This window comes from Lepidochelys olivacea (genome assembly GCF_965140295.1).
Source record: "Lepidochelys olivacea isolate rLepOli2 genome assembly, chromosome: 6".
Lineage (NCBI taxonomy): Eukaryota > Metazoa > Chordata > Testudines > Cheloniidae > Lepidochelys > Lepidochelys olivacea.
Window position 1 is genome coordinate 34785077 of NC_140416.1, and position 19338 is coordinate 34804414.

The 19338-nt window shown below is 51.0% G+C and overlaps 1 protein-coding gene and 1 long non-coding RNA gene across 8 annotated transcripts in view; one reads left to right on the forward strand and one right to left on the reverse strand.

Moving 5' to 3' along the window:
- The window catches only part of PPFIBP2 (PPFIA binding protein 2), a 206630-nt gene that overhangs the window by 143624 nt on the left and 43668 nt on the right, over window positions 1–19338 (reverse strand). For 3 of the 7 annotated variants that reach the window (XM_084631942.1, XM_084631944.1, XM_084631945.1), the window contains exons 1-2: window positions 12085–12179; window positions 8594–8705 (exon numbers count right to left, since the gene is read on the reverse strand). In XM_084631942.1, the coding sequence (XP_084488068.1) occupies window positions 8594–8705; window positions 12085–12099 (127 nt within the window). In that variant the 5' untranslated portion in view covers window positions 12100–12179. Of the gene's footprint in view, window positions 1–8593; window positions 8706–12084; window positions 12183–19338 lie in introns of those variants that run through there. The other 4 variants (XM_084631946.1, XM_084631943.1, XM_084631947.1 and 1 more) reach the window with 2 other exon arrangements.
- The window catches only part of LOC311522525, a 53214-nt gene that overhangs the window by 13962 nt on the left and 19914 nt on the right, over window positions 1–19338 (forward strand). The gene's annotated exons all lie outside the window — the stretch shown is intronic.

Here is a 19338-nt window from a genome sequence, read left to right on the forward strand (position 1 = left end):
AAGTTTCCATTTCACAATGGGAAAGGAAAAGGGGTACAGTGGATCTGTAGTCCACAGCAGGTTGGTGTCTCCAGCCCATGCAGTGAAGGGTCAGATGTGGGATGCTGTGTCCTCTGGCCTGTAGTGGCAGGATGGGAAACAGTGTTCTCCAGCATGCTGGTGTTAGATAGATATGCAGTTCACAGCTCAGCATGCTGAGTTTTCCCAAGAACTGTGGGCATGGTCACCCATGTTGGAAAAACATGAAATAAAGTGATGCAGGGATTAGGACTAGAACTTTACTGAGGATTCCTGTCTTTTGAGCTTTTATAACAAGTAACTTTGTAAAAATTATAAATAAAATTGTTATTAAAATATAATAATTATTAAAATAATAATAAATGTGTTCAAATAACATTACTCAATTTTGACAGAATTCATTGTTAGGGTATTATGATATCTTAAAATAAACCTATTTTCCACTTGATTCTGAATTATAGAAGAAAATATTAATGGACACTAGAATAAAAATTTGAGCTGTGTAATGCTCTTATATAAAATCAGCTCCCTCAAAGAGGTTTCTGTCTTGCTCATGACCTGCATGTACACTCTGGAAAAGAAGTCTGTGCACCCACAGGCATGCCCAAACCCTTCAGTTTGTTTCCAGAGCTTGGGCACCAACACCACCATGAACTAGCTGTGAGCAGGATGTGCAGTCATCTGATTACCACGCAAGTGAATATGCTAAGCTTCCATACACTAGTTGCTTTGCTTCCCTGTAATCCCATGTCCAGTGCTATGACAACCAACTGAACAAAAAATACTGTTTGTTTGGCAGCCTGGGACCATCAAAACCCCAGTATGAATGAGTAAAATCTCTTTGCTTACTGACCAACAGCACATTCCTCATGCAAAACTCAGAATTAACCTCCTATCTTAGTTACTGTGCAAATACTAATCCACTACAGAAGAAATACATAATATGCCCAACTAGATCATGTAATGCTTTACTAAACTGCTCCCTGCAGTCAACTGTGCCAAACTCTACTCTACGGTTTTTCCTCCTAAACAGCATCTATCATTAAATACCGTGACAGGGTCGGGCCAGATGGCTATAGGAGAGTAACAGAAGGCAGATATATTAGCCCCAGGCTAAGTAGGTCCCTTTTCTCTGGGTAAGGTAACAGGGAAGGTTTTTGGTTTTTTTTTTTGGAAACAGAAAAGAAATTTATTTGGAACACTTACAAGAATTACCAAAAGAAACAAAACAAACTATGCAACAAAACAATGCAAACAGAAGGTATAACACAGCAGCTTTCAGGAGGGAGAAGCGTTCAGGCTAGCCTGGGCCCAGAGCGTGGGGGCTTCCTCAACACTCGTGGTCTTCCACCCCCTCGAGTTACCTAGTGCTGCGCCCAGTGTCACAGATTATCCCTCTCCTGAGAGTGCCCGGCAAGATGGGCATGGCTGCGGGGTGGGCGGTTTAGCGATGGGGGGGGGTTGACAACCATGTATTATAGGACCCCTCCTAGATGACAGTAATGATGGTATCCACAGCGGCAACGGCTGGGGCTGGCGTCTCTTGCTCTTCCCCTCAATCAAAGGGTCAGACGGAGGGAACCGGACGGGGTCACCGAGCAGAGAACCCCGGACAGCGCCCACCGCTCCTCGAAGGCGTCAAGGGAGTCAGTGGACACTGCCCAGAGGAACTCTGCAAGGATACGTGAATGTACTGAGGATCGGAAAAAGGCCCTACAATCGCAGGACGCTTCATGGGCCAACCTCCCCTCTCTGGTTTTATAAATGGCTGTTTTAGCCAAGGCTAGGAGGAGGTTAACCAGGAGGTCTCGCGATTTTGTGGGGCCACGGATGGGGAGTGTATAGATAAAAAGGTGAGGGGAGAAATGAAGCCAAAAGCGCAACAGAATATTTGTGAGGAGCCGGAAAAGGGGCTGCAATCTAGCACGCTCTAAATATACGTGCGCCAGGGTTTCCCTCACATTACAAAAAGGGCAAGTATCCGGGATGGGGGTAAACCGTGTCAGAAACACGCCCGTGCTCACAGCTCCGTGAAGGAGCCGCCAACTGATGTCCCCGATGGGCCTCGGGACCAAGGTGGAATACAGGCTGGTCCACCGAGGTTGCTCACCCTCCAAGAGTGGCAGGAGGTCCCGCCACTTTGTATCGGGGCGGGACACCAGGGTGTGGGCATGAAGGGTGTGAAGCGTGAGTGTGTATAAATAATTCCGTGGTGCGATTTGAAAACTAACCGGCTGCAGTTCATGCAGCCGGCTTGCAGTGAAAGGGTGAGGGGTTTGTTGGGATCGGCATGGTAGGGGCCCAATGGAAAGGTCCGGCGGGCCTGAGATAGAGGATGGATGGGGTGCGCCCTCGCGCAAGGCTCAGTTGACATAAGCCCAAGCAGCGGGGGTCAAGGCGGCCTTCACCTCCTGAAGTACACGCCGGGGGGTACGAGGGCTGGAGAGCCCCATGCGCCGAGCGAGCGTCAGGGGATCCAGCCAGTCTCTCCGGTCGTAGTCCAGGAGGTCTCCGACCCTCGTGACTTCCGCCAGGACCAACCTCTGGCGCACCGAACGGGACTCCGCCACCTGCACACGGAGTTGGGGATTGTGTAGCAGGGGCTCCGTGAGGAGATCTGCTCCCACGGTGGCCGCCACGGACCTGGTCGTTAGAAACAGTTTCCAGGTCTGGAGGAGGTCCTGGTAGAAGACTGGCAGCCCGGAGAGGTCTTGCGGAAAACCTCTCGGACAAAGATAAAAGAGCTGCCGGTCGTATCGGAGCCCTTGGAAGCGGCGCAGGAAGGCGTGCGCCAGTATGCTCCACGCCGAACTACTTGCACTATAAAAGAGCCTCTGCAGGGCCTGGAGGCGGAAAACGCGGACCTGAGTGTACAGACACTTCAGGCCCTGCCCTCCTTCCTTCAGGGGTAAATGAAGAACTCCAACAGGGGCCCAGTGCATTCCTGACCAGAAGAACTCTAGAATCAATCTCCGGAGGTGGGTCAGGAAACCCGGGGCCGGGGCCAGGGTGTTGAGCCGGTACCAGAGCGTGGACAGGACTAGTTGGTTAAGCACCAGTGCTCTCCCTCGGAGGGAGAGACATCGGAGTAGCCTCATCCATTTCCGGATCCGCTCTATCACCCCGCCCTCTAAATTTTGCCAGTTCTCCGGCAGGGAAGGGTGCGTGGCGGAAAGGTAAATGCCGAGATAGAGCAGTGGACCCGCACTCCACTGGATGGTCTGAAGCGCGGGTGGGAGGGAGCTTACCTGCCGCCAGTCCCCCACCGCCAAGCCAGAGCTCTTGACCCAGTTGACTTGGGCGGAGGAGGCTGCCGAGTAGATGGCCTGGCATGCCTCCACTCGCGCCAAGTCGCCCGGGTCCTGGACCACGAGAAGTACGTCATCGGCGTACGCCGACAGGACCAGCCGCAGCTCTGGCTCCCGCAGCACCAACCCTGTCATCCTTCTGCGGAGGAGACAGAGGAAAGGCTCGATCGCCAGAGCGTACAACTGGCCCGAGAGGGGGCACCCCTGCCGTACTCCTCGTCCGAAGCTGACCGGTTCAGTCAGGGTCCAGTTGAGCCTAACCAAACACTCCGCGGAGGCATACAGCACCCGGAGAAAACTCACAAACTGAGGTCCGAATCCAAACGCCTGCAGAGTGCTCAGGAGGTACCCATGGTCTACTCTATCGAACGCCTTCTCCTGATCAAGAGACAGGAGGGCGAACGACAGGCCATCTCTCCGCCCGAGTTCCAAAAGGTCTCGGACTAGAAATAGGTTGTCAAAAATGCTGCGACCCAGGACAGTATAGGTCTGGTCTGGGTGGATCACGTCCGCCATCACGGACCCTAGCCGCAGCGAGATTGCTTTCGCTACGATTTTGTAATCAGTGCTAAGGAGTGAGACGGGACGCCAGTTTCGTAAATCACAGAGGTCCCCCTTCTTCGGCAGCAAGGCGAGCACCGTTCGCCTGCATGACAGAGGGAGGACCCCGCTCTGCAAGGACTCAGCCCAGACAGTGACTAGGTCTGGGCCGAGGATGTCCCAGAACACGCGGTAAAACTCCACGGTCAGCCCGTCCATGCCCGGAGATTTATTGGTGGGCATGTGATGGAGGGCTTCCGAGAACTCGGCCAGGGTGAGAGGCAGCTCTAGTCGGTCTCAGTCACCCACGCTGACCGTGGGGAGTTCCTCTCAGAGCACCCTGCAAGCGCCAGGATCGGTCGGATCCGGGGAGAAAAGGCTTGTGTAGAAGTCACGGGCCCTCCCACACATCTCCTCCGGATCTGTGAGGGGGGTGCCGTCTTCCGCAAGAAGGCAGGTGACGTGTTTCTTGGCCCCCCTCGTTTTCTCCAGGGCATAGAAGAAGCGGGAGCCGCGGTCCATCTCCCGAAGGAGGCGGATGCGGGACCGAACGAAGGCACCTCAGGCCCGGTGGTCCTCAAGGGCCCAGAGCTCCTCCTGCTTCTCCCGGCACGCTCCGCAGAGGGACGGGTCCTCGGGATCGGCGGCCAGGTGCCTCTCCATCTTTAAGACCTCCCGTTCCAACTGCTCTATCGCCGCATTTCTCTGTCGGCTGGTGCCCCCGAGTGTAGTCACGGCAGAAGAGCTTGGCGTGCACCTTCCCGAGATCCCACCATCGCCGCACTGAGGGAAAGGCATGCCACTGCTCTCGCCAGGCCAGCCAAAACTCCCGGAAGGACGTCACGAAGCTCTCGTCCTCCAACAGGCTGTTGTTAAAGTGCCAATAGGCCGGCCCCGGTCTCTCTGCACGGAGGGACACCGTTATGGTGACTAAATGATGGTCGGAGAATGGGGCCGGCCGAATGGCGGAGGAGTGGGCCTGTGAAAGATGGAAACAGGATAAATAAATACGGTCCAACCGAGAGTGGTGTGACCGATGGGCCTCCACCCAGACAAAAGTGAAAGTGGAAGTGTCATCTGGGTGATGGTCACGCCAGACGTCCACTAGGGAGTGATGTTCAACTATTCCTTGGAGAATATTCGCGGTGGCCGGGCTCGGCTCAGCCCCTGAGTGGTCCCGTTCCTCGAGGGTGGTGTTAAAGTCCCCTCCCAGGACCAGGCACTTGTGCGAATCTAGGGTGCTGAGAAAGTCAGACACCCGCTGATAGAATTGTGGCCGCTTTGAGCTCGTTTGCGGGGCATAGATGTTAACAAGATTGACCACGAGCCCCTCCATACGGACCTGAAGGTGCAGCAGGTGGCCCAGCACGGCCTCAGTGACCCCTAGCACCTCGGGCCGTAGGTTGGGGGAGAACAGGGTCGCCACTCCAGCTTGCCAAGTCGTGAAGTGGCTAAAGTATACCCCGTCCCCCCACTCCAGCCGCCACCTGTCCTCGGCGGTCGGGTCCGTATGGGTCTCCTGCAGGAAAACTACAGAGTACCCCCCTTCCCGAAGGTAAGAGAGCACCTGGAACCTGCGGAGAGCCATCCTACAGCCCCTGGTATTCAGGGTTGCAATAATAAGAGGTGTCATGCGGAGGGCTGGGGGAGTGGGGGTTTCTTGGTGGTGGTGGTGTTCGTGGCCCCCGGTGGGTTGCGCAGCAACCCGTGACCCATCCCATGGATGAGTAGATCATTTCAGAAGCCGCGGGCCAGCTCGTAGGCCGCAGCACCGCGCTTTCCTTGCCCCCTGCCCTCCTGTATAAGGGCCCTTGTGGCCTGGAGGATTTGGTCAAAGTCCCCCCATAGTTGAAGAGCTAGCTGTACCCTATTGCGGGTGCCACGGGTGTGTTCTAGGAACTTCCGTAGTGCATGCCGCAGCTCATGGGGGGGTGGGGTTACAATTTCCAGGGTATGCCCTGGTGGGGCTCTTAATGCAGCCTCGTGGTCCGCTAAGGCAGGTAGACAGGGTGCGGACCACCGACGGGGCGTCTGACAGGCTGGGGTTATTAAATCCATTTCACACCTTGGGGTGGAGGGGGATGGCAGGGAAAAAATTGCAACTCCTAATAGGTCGCGACTAGAAAGTGCAAAGACTGCTCCCTGGGGGGAATCTGCAAAAGGCGGGAAGGAAATAACCCCAGGGGCGGCATTATCATTGCAGGAGGAGGGGAATTGGGCAGGGACAGGGGTGGGGGCAGGGGCAGGGGCAGGGGTAAGGCTCTGGGGTTCAGGAGGCAAGCAGCTAAAGGAAAGTGCCTCCTGAGCAGAGTCAAGGGTTAAGGGGTAAGGGAGGGGGCTCCCAGTAATGCTAGGCGCTGGCTCCGTGGTGGTCTTGGTGGCCATGGCATCAGGTGGTGGACCACCTTCTGCAGGGTGCTCACCCGGGAAGGCAATTAGGGGGAGGGAGCATGGGGAAAGGGGGGCTGGGGTAAGGTTGCCCAGCTCGAGGCCAGCCGGCAGTAGATCATCCTCTCCCTGGGTGACTGGGGTCAAATCTAGGGCCTCAATCTCCGCATACACGGAGGAGAGGCCAGCTCCTGCTACCCCGGGGGCCTCTCCTCTAGGGCCCGCCTCAACGGACGCCTCAGGGTTCGCGGGGGGTTCGGGTGGTATCTGGGCAGAAGGGGCGTCCTCAGGAGTCTCGGAGGGGAGGGTCTCCCGTGGTGGGGGGATTCTGCCCTCCAGTGCCAGTCTGTCTTCCCCTCCTGACACCAGCAGATGGATCTCACTCGTGGCCGTAGCGGGAAGCTCAATATCAGTGCCTCCTTTCCTGGTCTTCCGGGGGGCTTCTGCGTCAGATGGATGCAGCAGAGCTCGAGCCTTCCGCTTGCCTCGCTTCCCCTGGACTAGGGTTCAGCCCTCCATAGCGTCGTCTGGGGGTTGGTTAACAGGGGTCGTGTCGGGGGGTGGAGGCGATGGTTCAGGGGGGTAGCGGTGAGGCAGCATGAGGGGCGGGGGGTTCTCCTTGGGGCGGGCCCTCTCCTATACCCGGTAATATCCTTGCCACACCCTCCTCCATAGGCTCTGCCGGATTGCTAATAGCAAGGGTGGGACTCTGTTGCTCGCCCGGGTGTTGTAGGGAAGGTATCTCTTGGGCCCGGACGGGAGCGACGACGGGGCAACGACGGGGCCGATGTCCTGCCAGGTCTCGGGGGTCTCGGGTGCCCCTCCCCCCCGGGCCAAAGGGCAGTCTCTGCGGACATGCCCCGCTGAACGGCAGAGGTAGCACCGGGCCTCTCCGGTGGAGTAAAAGACCTGATAGCAGCTCCCTGGTAGGGGACTAGGAAGGACCCCTCGAGTGCCTCTCCATCACGCGCCGCCGCCGCCGCCGGCGGTAGAGGCTGCACTTGCCGGCGGAACGAAAGGAAGTGACGGAGGGTGGGGTCCTTGCAGCCCAACGGGAGAGGGCTGATGACAGAGACAAGTTTCCCCAGGGTGGAGAGAGCGGGTAACAGGGCAACATTGGGTAAAAAGAGAGGAACAGAGGTGAGGACGAGGCGAACGCCGAGGTCTTCTAGCGGCTCCAGGGGGACAAACAACCCCCCACCGCCAGGCCCCTCTCCACCGCCTCCTGGGCGGCAGCCTCCGAAGCTAAGAAAAAAAACGACCTTCCCATACATCCTGGAGGCCGCCACAATAGCCGTGGGTCCTACCACCTTCGCCAACGCCTGCACGTATGTCTCCACGTGGGGTGAGGCGGGCACCAGGAGGCAACGGACACCGTGCCTCCTGGTCAAGGTGGGGAAAGGGCCCCGGCTGCTGGTGAGGGTAGCGGAGGCAGGGGGTGGGCGAGATGACGAGGTGGCAGGCAGGGGGGAGCCCGTCACCACCCTGGCATACGTCCTGGGGGCCGGGGGAGGAACATTCGCAGAGCTGGTGGAGGGAAATGCAGGGAGGGGCGCCACAGTCGATGACGAGGCCACAGCTGTGGGGGCAGCCCTGCCATGGAGGGCCTAGTGGTTTTAGCGGGGCCCTTTCCTTTCTTCCCGCCCTGGCCTTTCTGGCCAGCTGGGGGGGGGTTCCTAGAATCTGGGGGGGCGGTGGGGGCAGCAGCGGCAGTAATCACCCCGGTGCCTCCTGCTGCCGGTGCCCCAGCGGGGCGGGGGGGGTGGCAAGTATTTTGACAATAGTGGTGGGGGGGACTTTGGGGGTCAGGCAGCGAGGGAGGGACAGCTGATTTTGTTAGAGGGGCCTCGCCCCTCTCATTCCCCGCCATTGTGAGCAGGGAGAGATGGGGAGACACCAGAAGGAGGAGGGGGGAGGGGGAAGCAGATTAACCGCTCCTCCCTGCTGGGCTGCAGGCGGGGGGAGCGGGGGTGCCAAATGGGTTGGACTGGAAGGGGGGAAAAACAAAAACCGGGGTCCGGTAATGGGGGCAAGCTGTGAAATAAACAGTCCGGGGGGGAGGGGGTGTGGACCCACGCACGTTTGTCCAAAGAGTCTCATTTCGTCGGCTGTTATGTCCGGTCCGAAAGGCAAAGTTCAAAGCAAACAGCTGGATCCGAAGGCAGATGGCAAGTTGCCAGCAGGGACGGACGGCAGGGGGGCCGTGATAGTTGTAGTAGTATTGGGGGGGGGCACTGATGGATCGGGGGGGGGCTCCGTGCCACATCCCCTGTGTCACCACAAATGCAATTAAACCACAGTCAAACTCCCCCCCACGAGAGTATAATTCAGAAAATTACTCAGTCTTACGGCCCCCTTCACGATGATTTGTAGCTTCCCTGGGTTATTTCTCCTGTCTTCTGAAATCATCTTCTCCAGCTGTGTTGGCTGTGTTCCAAGGCTTCCGGCAGGCTGAGAAAATTACAGAAATAAGCTGACAGCAAAACGGCTGGGTCTGGGGGCTTCCACTCCCCCCTCCGGATAGCAGGTTGGCAATCTTGCCCCCCTCCTCTGGGGGTTTCAGCTAAGGCAAATAGCTGCGCCCGGGAACAGGCGTGGGGGGAGGGGGTGCTGGCGGTAAATTGGCAGCTGACCAGCACTCAACAACAGCAGAGAAATGGCAGAAAGACTAAATGAAACAAAAAAGTGTCTGGCCCGGTCGGAGGGCGGAACTAAGGCAGGTTCAAAAAGTAAGAAAAATCCAGGGCAGGGGGCTTTAGGAAAGAATAGAAAGCAGATAGCTGAGGAGCAAGCAAAGGACGTTCCGTTTCCCAACAGGGAAGGTTCCAGACCAATCAGGAACCTTCTGGAGACAATTACGACAGGCTGATTAGAACACCTGCAGCCAATCTAGAAGCTGCTAGAATCAATTAAGGAAGACTAATCAGAGCACCTGGGTTTTAAAAAGGAGCTCACTTCAGTTTGTGGTGCATGTGTGAGGAGCTGGGAGCACAAAGCACTAGGAGCTGAGAGTGAGAACGCAGACTGTTGGAGGACTGAGGTGTACAAGTATTATCAGACACCAGAAGGAAGGTCCTATGGTGAGGATAAAGAAGGCGTTGGGAGGAGGCCATGGGGAAGTAGCCCACGGAGTTGTAGCTGTCGCACAGCTGTTCCAGGAGGCACTCTAGACAGCTGCATTCCACAGGGCCCTGGGCTGGAACCCGGAGTAGAGGGCGGGCCCGGGTTCCCCCCAAATCCTCCCAACTCCTGGTCAGACAGAGGAGGAGCCGACCTGGACTGTGAATTCAGAAAAACGGCCAAGCTGAGGGCTGCCGTGAACCTCCAAGGCGAGCAAATCTGCCAATAAGCGCAAGACCCACCAAGGTAGAGCAGGAACTTTGTCACAATACATATGGTCATCTAATGAATAAGGGTACAACTCCCATCTACAAAAGCTCCTAGAATATCAGTGCAATAAAGCAAAAGTGGCATACTCTGCATCTGAATGTTCCTTGTCCAGATTCACAGGATCTTCATTTCCTCCATGGAAATGCTGATATGGCCTGTAGCTTGACTGACTTTTTTCAGGAAGAAAATTATAGGATTATAGTACTTAAATTGGATATTCTCTCTGTATACCACTGGAATCTTCACATGACAAAACAGCACTTCTTGTAGGTCATCTGAGTGATATATGTTTGCCTATAGCTCACATGGCCTATACCTCACAGCAGGGAGACTTCAGAGACATATTAGGACGCATCTACAACTAATTCTAGAATATGGAATGCTGCAGGTGACCGGACTCTAAGGAATGACTAAGTTTAAAAACCCATGTTAGAATCATGTACAACTTCTCTCCCATCCCCTACAAAAACCTCAAAAACCAGCACAAAAACCTGTAACAGAAAACCCATTCCAAATCTGAAATATATTTATTTAAATGGAACAAATGTATGTTTCTGATTGAATTTTTAAAACAACTCAAGATGTAATATTATGTTATCATCAACCTGTGCTGAGCTCTAAAAGCGTTCCCTTGGAAATAAGACATAAGGTAAAAAAAATTTAAGTGCCTAAGTGATTTGTGAGCCTATGACCATTTTCAAAAGCAACTCAAGAGCCCAGGTCTCACTGAAAGTCAATGGCACATCAGCACTTTTGAATATGATACCCACGATAATTACATCACCCTATGTTTGCTACAGCTGAGAAAACACATCTATTCTAAATCACCTGGTTTCCAAAAACCTTTTGGTCTGGAACAAATACCATTTTGGGGTGGCAAATTGTAACATTCTGTTTGCATGTTTTATAAGTTGGTAAAAGGTGGAAAACAATAAATATTATTCTAGTAATCTCCTACTGCTCAAAAACATTTTTAAGTGATTTTGTGTTTGGTGAAAAACTGAAAAAAGAAAAATAATACATACTTCTAAACAGTCAAAGTTGCCTGGACCGTGTCCTGATTGGTGTGAAGAGTTGTTTGGGGGGGGGGGTATGTTGAGCCCTACACAGCATATATGTTTCAAGTCAGACTAGAAATCACACTGGTACCTTCTGGACTTGGAAACTATGGAAGTATTTTCTATATGTTCTGTACCTTTATAGATTAGGTTGCCTACTTGCTAAAGTTATCTATGACCTGCTACAGCTTGTGTGCCCAGAACAAGGAGGACATTTGTGGTTGGATCAGATCCTTTAAAATAAAAATCCTGGACAGGTCCTATAACTTGGAGTTCTGGGGTACTTTTGCACCAATATTTTGAGGCTGCATTATGAGCTTCCTGAGGCTGAGCTTTACTGGGACGTCATAAAGAAATGCACAACTGAAGTGTCAAAGGCTGGATTCATCTCCCTGGGTAGTAGGAGAGAATGAGGTTCAGGACATTACTACACACTTAAAAAGCTGTGACAAATGCTCTCCCATTGTGCAGAGGACAAGGTCATAGCTCTGCCCAGACATCTACGCTGGGAGTGTGCTCAGTTTATGAGGTTGCCTATGGAAATCCAAAAGCCAATGGAGTCCGAACCACAGAGGTCTTCCCCCCTTCTTGTCTACTGGAATGCTGAGAGACAGATATGCTTGCTTCTGTGTGGGTATATCAGAGGACTGCAAATTGCTCTTTGCACCATCTCCATCGCTGTGCAGGCAAATGCATAATTTAGCACTGGGAGTTGGAGTGCTGGCATAGAGCAAATAAATTATATAATCTCACTCCCTAGAACACTGAAACAAAACTAACAGCATATCACTTAAAAAAAAAAAAAACACCCAAACACTGGATGGTTCAGCCTTGGCAAGATCTCTGAAGTAGTTTTGCAAACACAAATATAATTTTTGAAATTCAACATTTAACACCCAAAGTGTGAGCTGTTTCCCAGTAACTCAGTGACCAGGCCCATGCTGTAAGGCAAATTTGGGAATTAGTGCTTATTATAATGTTCATGAGATTTCAACAGAACAAGCTCCAGCTAGCAGGCACTCTACCACACACGCTAGTGCGTGTTTAATTCCTCCTATAACTTTATGGAGAGGTAAATCTGTCTTATGGCAATACTAGGAGGTGGGTTTTTTAGCTGATTTATCTAAAATAATCTTGTAGATGTGAAGTTTTCCAATGCCCAAACTGTTATTGTTTGTCTTTGAAATGTGTTTTGCGGGAGGTGCTTGGAGAGAGAGAGACAGACAGACAGTCAGACTCAAAGACAAAGTTTGGTATCAAAAACAAAGGGCCTGAGTAGCCCCAACTCTCACTGGTTGTCAAAGGGAGTTGCAGCTACTCAGCATTTTTCAGGCTCAGGTTCCAATGAAATCAGTTTGATCTCAAATAAAGCAGTACCATACCTGCAATGATGTCATCCATCTGCTCTAGGGCTGCTTCAAGCATATGACTAGCATCAGAAGCCATGATTTCTGACTTGCCCAAACCTTTCTTCCTCCTACTGGAAAAAAATAAAAAATAAAAAAATAATAAAAAGGGAGATGAAGCCATGCATATTATGCTAAAACACAGACATTTTAGAGAACGTATTTCAACATGGCTCTGCTATAAACTGAACCATGTGAACTAAATTCACCCACAGGCAAAATAAGGCACAATGCCATAAAAACCAATGGAGTCAATTCTGCTTCTAGCAGTGATTTTAGCCCAGCATTTCCAGCTGTTCATTTACGTTTACCTTAGTTTTTTCTTCTATGTAATTTCATCAAAATCAGCAATATCAGATCTTAAAATGTGAATGGAAGGCCCGAGATTCAGAAATGAGCTCTTTCTTAAACAGAGGCAAAGGCTTCTTCCGGATACTAGGCTTGCTTCTCTCTTCCCAGTTGAGGGGAAAGGAGGATTCACGCTCCTACTAGGGGTCAGACAATTGTGGGTTACCATCATTCCTGGGATTTCCACTGGGATATGACATTTTTATTCCACTCGCGTGGCTCCTGAGGACTCTGACTGACAGAGGCTGCCTGGGGAGTAAAGAATGGAATATAGATCCCAGACACCAAATCTCCCTGGTAAGCATCTTGCACTTCCTCACCTTTCGAATCCCTGTCTCTAGGTGATTCTTCCACTGATACAACTCATCATGAATCAATGTTCACAATCTAGTGTCTTCTCTGACTACAGTCTCTACACACTCAGGCTATCGTCCAAGCTTTCGGCTGCTTCTTCCACAACATATTGAAAATAGAGCTCTCTTTTTCTGTACAAGTGGCCAAAATACTCCCTCAATCATTTCACTCTGTGAAGTAGCTACATAGTTATATGTGGGGGTGAGAGGGAGGGAGCAGAAGCTCCTTGCAAATGGGGGGTGAAGGTGCAGGAGGGAGATTGAGGGGAGGTACAGAGACTCAGCAGAAGGGTGGGGCGGACAACTAGTTCCAGGCTGGGCAGGGGTTTCCTGCCTGATCCCAGGCCTGTTCCAACCCCTTTGGGTCCTGCTGTCTGGTCCATTCACATGTCCTGCTGTGGCTGCTCCAGCAACTTTGGGTCCTGCTCTTGCTCCCCCCGTGCATGCGCAAGTTTAATATTTCCATTGCAGGGAGTCTCTAACCTCCCACCATTATCCTCTTCCTATTTTCTAACATCTCATTTTCCAAAGCGGAGTTAAGTTTCTGTTGAAAGTTCAGTTCCCACCTGACATCAGAGATATTACTGTAAAATCCCAGGCAATATTTTCCAAAAATATCTCAATTCCCAAAAGGGTCAAAGATCATGTAACTCCTCTGCCAGATTCCTTTCCAAGTAACAGTTCCTGTCATCAACAGATAACATTTCAAAAGAAAACAGAACACGCATCACCTTTTGGCAGCCTGTGCTGGGGCGGATGCTGGAGACCGGGGGGGGGGGGGGGGGGAGAAAGAGCCATTGCCTTCCAATTTTTTAAAGGCAGGGCCATGCCTGCCACTTCTGAGAACCAGAATTCAGCAGGGTGCAATGAGGGGGTGTCCCAGGCTCCCCGCTTGGCCCCTGACCCAACCTGGGTGGTGTAACAGCAGGCCCCCGCCCTTGGCCCAGATGCCCCTCTGTCATGAAAAAGCGATGGCCAGGCCAAGCTGCCCCCATCCCCACTTCTGCAATCCTTCCGGCCCCATTGGTGCTCAGAATACCTTTGAAGTAAAACTTCTCATATGTCCATTTTATGGCTGAGGTATGGAACCAATGTCCAGGCTATCACTGAATTATTTAGTGCCGGTGCTAGCCTATTGTCGGCCCTAAAACAGGAATATTTTTAGTGCCCCACCCCTGCCACAACATCCCCCTCTCTTCCCCCCGCCCAGCTGCTTGGGGCCCTAAGCAATCGCTTAGTCTGCTTATGCCTAGCGACAGCTCTGGCTGAATAGGCCTTTCACTTCTACATGCTTGCCTACCTTTCACATCATTATAACATGCAAATCAAGCACTGCAGGTCTCGGTAAGGAATTTTAATCAGTATTGTGTGTTCTGTTTAGTCTTCCATAGGGGGCTTGATTCATCCCTTGGCGGCTCTGGGGACTACAAACTATATTCTCCTGAAAGTTTCCGAACCCCAGGTGCATTCACCCAATAAGAAGGCAGACAATGTTCCTCTGGGTCGCGTCCACTAGCTCCCTGGATGCCTTCGAGGAGCAGTGGGTGCTGTCTGGGGTTCAATGTGTCCCCCTCTGGCTCTCTGCTTTTGACCCTGTGACTCTCACCCCCATCCCTGTTTTCTCATTTGTCGTCTCCTGGCTTTACTTGAGCTCTGAATTCAGTGGCTTCTCACCTGAGGCCGTACCTCCTTTCAAGTAGACCAGGGGTGGCCAACCTGTGGCTCCAGAGTCACCTGCGGCTCTTCAGACGTTAATATGCGGCTCCTTGTCCAGGCACCGACTCTGGGGCTGGAGCTACAGGCGCCAACTTTCCAATGTGCCGGGGGGGGCTCACGGCTCAACCCCTGGCTCTGCCACGGACCATGCCCCCACTCCACCCCTTCCCGCCCCCTCCCCTGAGCCTGCCATGCCCTCGCTCCTCCCCCTCCTTCCCCCAGAGCCTCCCCCATGCTGATCAGGAGGTGCGGGGTGGAGGGGGAGGCACTGATCAGCAAGCCTGCCAGTGGGCGGGAGGCACTGGGAGCGGGGAGCTGATGCGGGGGCTGCTGACGTTACTGTGGCTCTTTGGCCATGTACATTGATAAATTCTGGCTCCTTCTCAGGCTCAGGTTGGCCACCCCTGGAGTAGACTTTCCACCAGCAGGCTCCCCAAGTATTCAAGATATTTATAGAAAGACAATTGAGTCTATTTTGGTTAACTAATGATAAATAGCTATGAGAACACTAACTTAGCTTTTTCTGAATGAATGAACCAGATTGCTCACACGCCAAGCAATGCTTCTCAGAAGTGAAATTTCTGAATAGTAGTCTAACATTAACCTAATTCAGAGCCATGCAAGGGTCTTTGTTGAATGTGTTTGTACTGGGACATTTCTATTGACTGTAAAATCCAACAAACATGTGGCTAAACAAGTTCTTTCACAAAAGGATGTAGAGGGAGAGTTATTCCTTTTAAGATGTGGAAAAACGTGCTCACCTAAAAGGAACTTTAAGTTATGCTGTTTTAAAGTGACAAACTTTAGCAAGTGATTCTGCAAAGAAGTCCTGGCCATAATTCACTTTAAAAGGGATGATTAAGAAGAAAATGTGAGGTGCTCCTTTTCATGTCATATGATTACCAGCATGAATACCAGCCGCCGTTCTAGGGGCTGGAGAGTAGGGCAGTTGCCCTTGGGCCAATTTTCAGGTATAACTGTACTGCATTTTTTTTCTTGATTAATACAGTGGTGGAGTATGGAAAAATACATGAGTAATACCAGATTTGACAGTGCAATACTTTGCTTTAAAATAGCCAGTCATTAAACAATCTTTTTTAGGTGGGGGAATGCTACAACCAGCCTTTCTTATCTTTCTATTTTACTTAAACAAGGATCCTTTAGATTCCAAAGAATAAAGACAGCTATTAGTCCTTGATCTGAAATAGCCCAGATATGCTGACTTCCAAGGCATGCTGCAAAAGCCCTACGTTTGACAAAGTCTCTGTAGAAGGCTGAGGGTATGCTTACTATATGATGAAAGGATAGGTGGTTGGCTAAGCTCCTGTGGAACTCATGGTTTTAATTCTGATGAGATTTAATTCAATTGTATTTATTGCAGGAGTAATTATATTAGCATACCTAGAGTCCTGGATAGACAATTTTATTATTTTAAAAAATAAATAATTAATACATTAAAAGTTAATAAATAAATAAAATAATCTCCAATGACAAGCTATATATATGAAGATATTTTTGTATGGTAGTCAGCCAATGGTCGTTCCATTGTCCACTTTCAATGACGTGACTGGTAATTAAACACCCACGTTTATTCTCAGAATTGCAAGCTTCCTGGAGATAAACACTAGGATGAGAATCAAATCAGGCATAAAATAGAATTGTGCATTAAAATATAAATTATCCATTTTTTGTTTACCAGGGAAACAGTCAGGCAATACTGAAAGAGTACCTAAGGCTAAGACTCCAAACCTTTGTACCATAAGAAACGTCGTAGCTCAGTAGCAAACCTGCTACAGTGGAAAATATAGATATGAACATAAATGTAGATCTGAAAGGGACCTCAAGGTCATTTAGTCCTTAGGGCCAGGCAAATGGGGCCTACACCCAGGGTGCAGTAGCCAGGGGGGTGCCACAAGGGGCTCGGGCTTCCCCTGACTGGTTGTGGCCAGACTCCTCTCTTCTCCAGCCCCTCCCATGCGCTGGTCTGGCGAGCTTCTCCCTGCCCCTCTGCCCCCTCCTTCCTTCACTCCTCAACCGGCCAGCTGAGGGCTCTGGCTCTGCCCCAGCACCAAGGAGCCCAGAACAGCACAGCTGGGGCCGGTCACTGGTAGTGCGGCTCACTGCCTGGAGCAGAGCTGAGTCCCTCCCTGCCTGAGGCCCTGTACCGCTTGGTCTCTGGCAGGGGCCAGGAGCAGTGAAACTTCCACATGACGGACGGACGGACGGGGGGGGGGGGGGGGGGAGAGTGCCGGGCCGAGCCGGGGGGACACATGGACAGACGACCTTAACATGACAGTGCGCTCACTGTATCAAATTTCACACACATGTACACGTATTATTATTATTATTATTATTATTATTGTTATTACTGCTTGGTACTTCCTGTCAAAATGCTCGTGGTGAGCCAGGAGTGGCGATGGGCTGCAGGAGGGCTGTGGCCTCTGGCAAGATGCAGCCCCCTTGTGACAGCACGAAGCCTGCCTTGAGCCGCAGGCCAAGCACAGGCACCACAAGCCACTGCAGCAGCCCAGAAGTAAGGGTGGCGATACACCATATACCATGCCACCCTTACTTCTGCGCTTCTGCTCACAGTGGCCTTGGAATTTGCTAGTTGTAGCAGTTACTCATGATGTTATCTGATTAAAACATGATCATGTTGATCATTGTTGCAACCACTGTTATATATTGTGACAGACCAAACCAGTGGGATACAGGAGTCTGGTACAAGGCAAATATATTGGCCACTGGATGAACAGCTGTTCCCTGAGTGACCAGAGCAGGGGCTGCCCTAGAGCAATCAGGAACCTGCCAGAACCAATTAAGACAGGCAAGCTAATCAAGATACCTGGAGCCAATTAAGAACTTTCTAGATTCAATTATGGCAGGCAGGCTAATCAGGACACCTGGTTTAGAAAGGACCTCCCATCAGTTAGTAGGGGGGCACGCCAGGAGCAGGGAGTGAGAAGGCGGGCTGCTGGAGGAGTGAAGAATTCAAGCGTGATCAGGCTTCAGGAGGAAGGTCCTACAATGAGGATAAAGAAGGTGCTGGGAGGAAGGCAATGAGGAAGTAGCCCAGGGAGTTGTAGCTGTCACACAGTTGATACACGGGACATTGTGGACAACTGCTATCCACAGGGCCCTGGGCTGGAACCCGGTGTAGAGGGAGGGCCTGGGTTCCCCCCATCCCTTCAACTCCTGATCGGACACAGGAGGAGTTGACCTGGTCTGTGAGAAACACCAGAAGGGAAGGTCTAAATTGGAAAGGGATCTGCCCTGTCCCCGACCCACTAGGTGGGACACAGAGACTGTGGGGATTGTTCTTCATTTCCCCCATGCTGGCCAGTGATGAGGTTAGCTGAGTGAATGGCAGGTTTGAGCCACTAGCAAGAGTGGCCAAACTGAGGGCTGCCGTGAATCTCTGAGGCAAGCAAATCCACCAATAAGCGCAGGACCCACCGAGGCAGAGGAGGAACCTTCACAATATTTACAACAAATCTTATACAAAATGTGGCATGTAAGAGGTCTATGAAAAGATTATGATTTGCTGAATATGTTTATGCTATTTGTATGCATGCATAATTTTTGTATTTGAAGTTATGAGTATTGGCTCTGTACCTGTATTTCAAATTTCAGAGTAACAGTGAGCTGTAGCTCACAAAAGCTTATGCTCAAATAAATTGGTTAGTCTCTACGGTGCCACAAGCACTCCTTTTCTTTTTTTGTATTTCAAATGTTTGCTCCTGGGGTAATGCCCACAAGATAGATAGCCAGTGCATCTTGAAGGGACTAGTCAAAGTAAGTGGCTCATCAAAGGACACTTAACTCACAATGGATCATGAGAGACGCCCATTTACATTGAATGGACTTTCCTGTGGACATTCCACAGGAAGTATAGGTAATGGCCCAGAGGAGTTGGGGGGGGGGGGAGCCCGGGGAGCCCGCAGGAGCCAGGAGGAGTGATTGCGCGGGGGGGGGGGGGGGGGAGCGCACCAAAATATAAATTCGCCCAGGGCACCATTTTCACTAAGGCTGGCCCTGAGTCCAGCCCTTTGGGCTGAGGCAGGACCAAGTACACCTAGATCATCGCTCACAGTTGTCTGTCTAACCTGTCCTCAATATCTTTCCTCGCTCCCCCCTCCCCCCCTGATTATGTGGATTCCACAACCTCCCTTGGAATCTTATTCCAGTGCTTAACTATCATAGTGAGGCAGTTTTTCCTAATACCTAACCTAAATCTCCCTTGCTACAGATTAAATTGATTACTACTTGTCCTACGAGAGCAGACATGGAGAACAATTTATCACCATCCTCTTTATAATAGCCCTTAGTCTTCAAATATGTTATCAGGTCCCTATGTTTGCTATCAAGTAAAGATAACTTACTCCAGTTACAAATCAATAATTCTGTGATGCACGTTCCACAGGGCTTGGTGAAATGTTCACGAAGTTAGGGTTAAATGATAAATGACTTTCCTGTTTAATCATTGCACTACTAATTGTTTGTGTTCTTATGTCCATTTATACATAGCTCATCCGTCCATTCTATAACAGTAGTACTGTCTAGAGGGAGAGAGACATGAGTGGAGTCAAGAACAACTGTGTTCAAATTCCAGCTCCACCACAGACAGCTTGTAGCATTGGACAAATTGATGTCTTTGCATCAGATAGAGAAACAGAATGGAATCATTCTCCAGTCCATCCAAGGGGAATAACACTACATTTTTACGTTGGGTCTTTTTCTACTAAGTTGTTATGTTAATAAAAATGCTATTTCATAATCTTAGGAAGATTAATAGGCTAACTCCACCTATTCC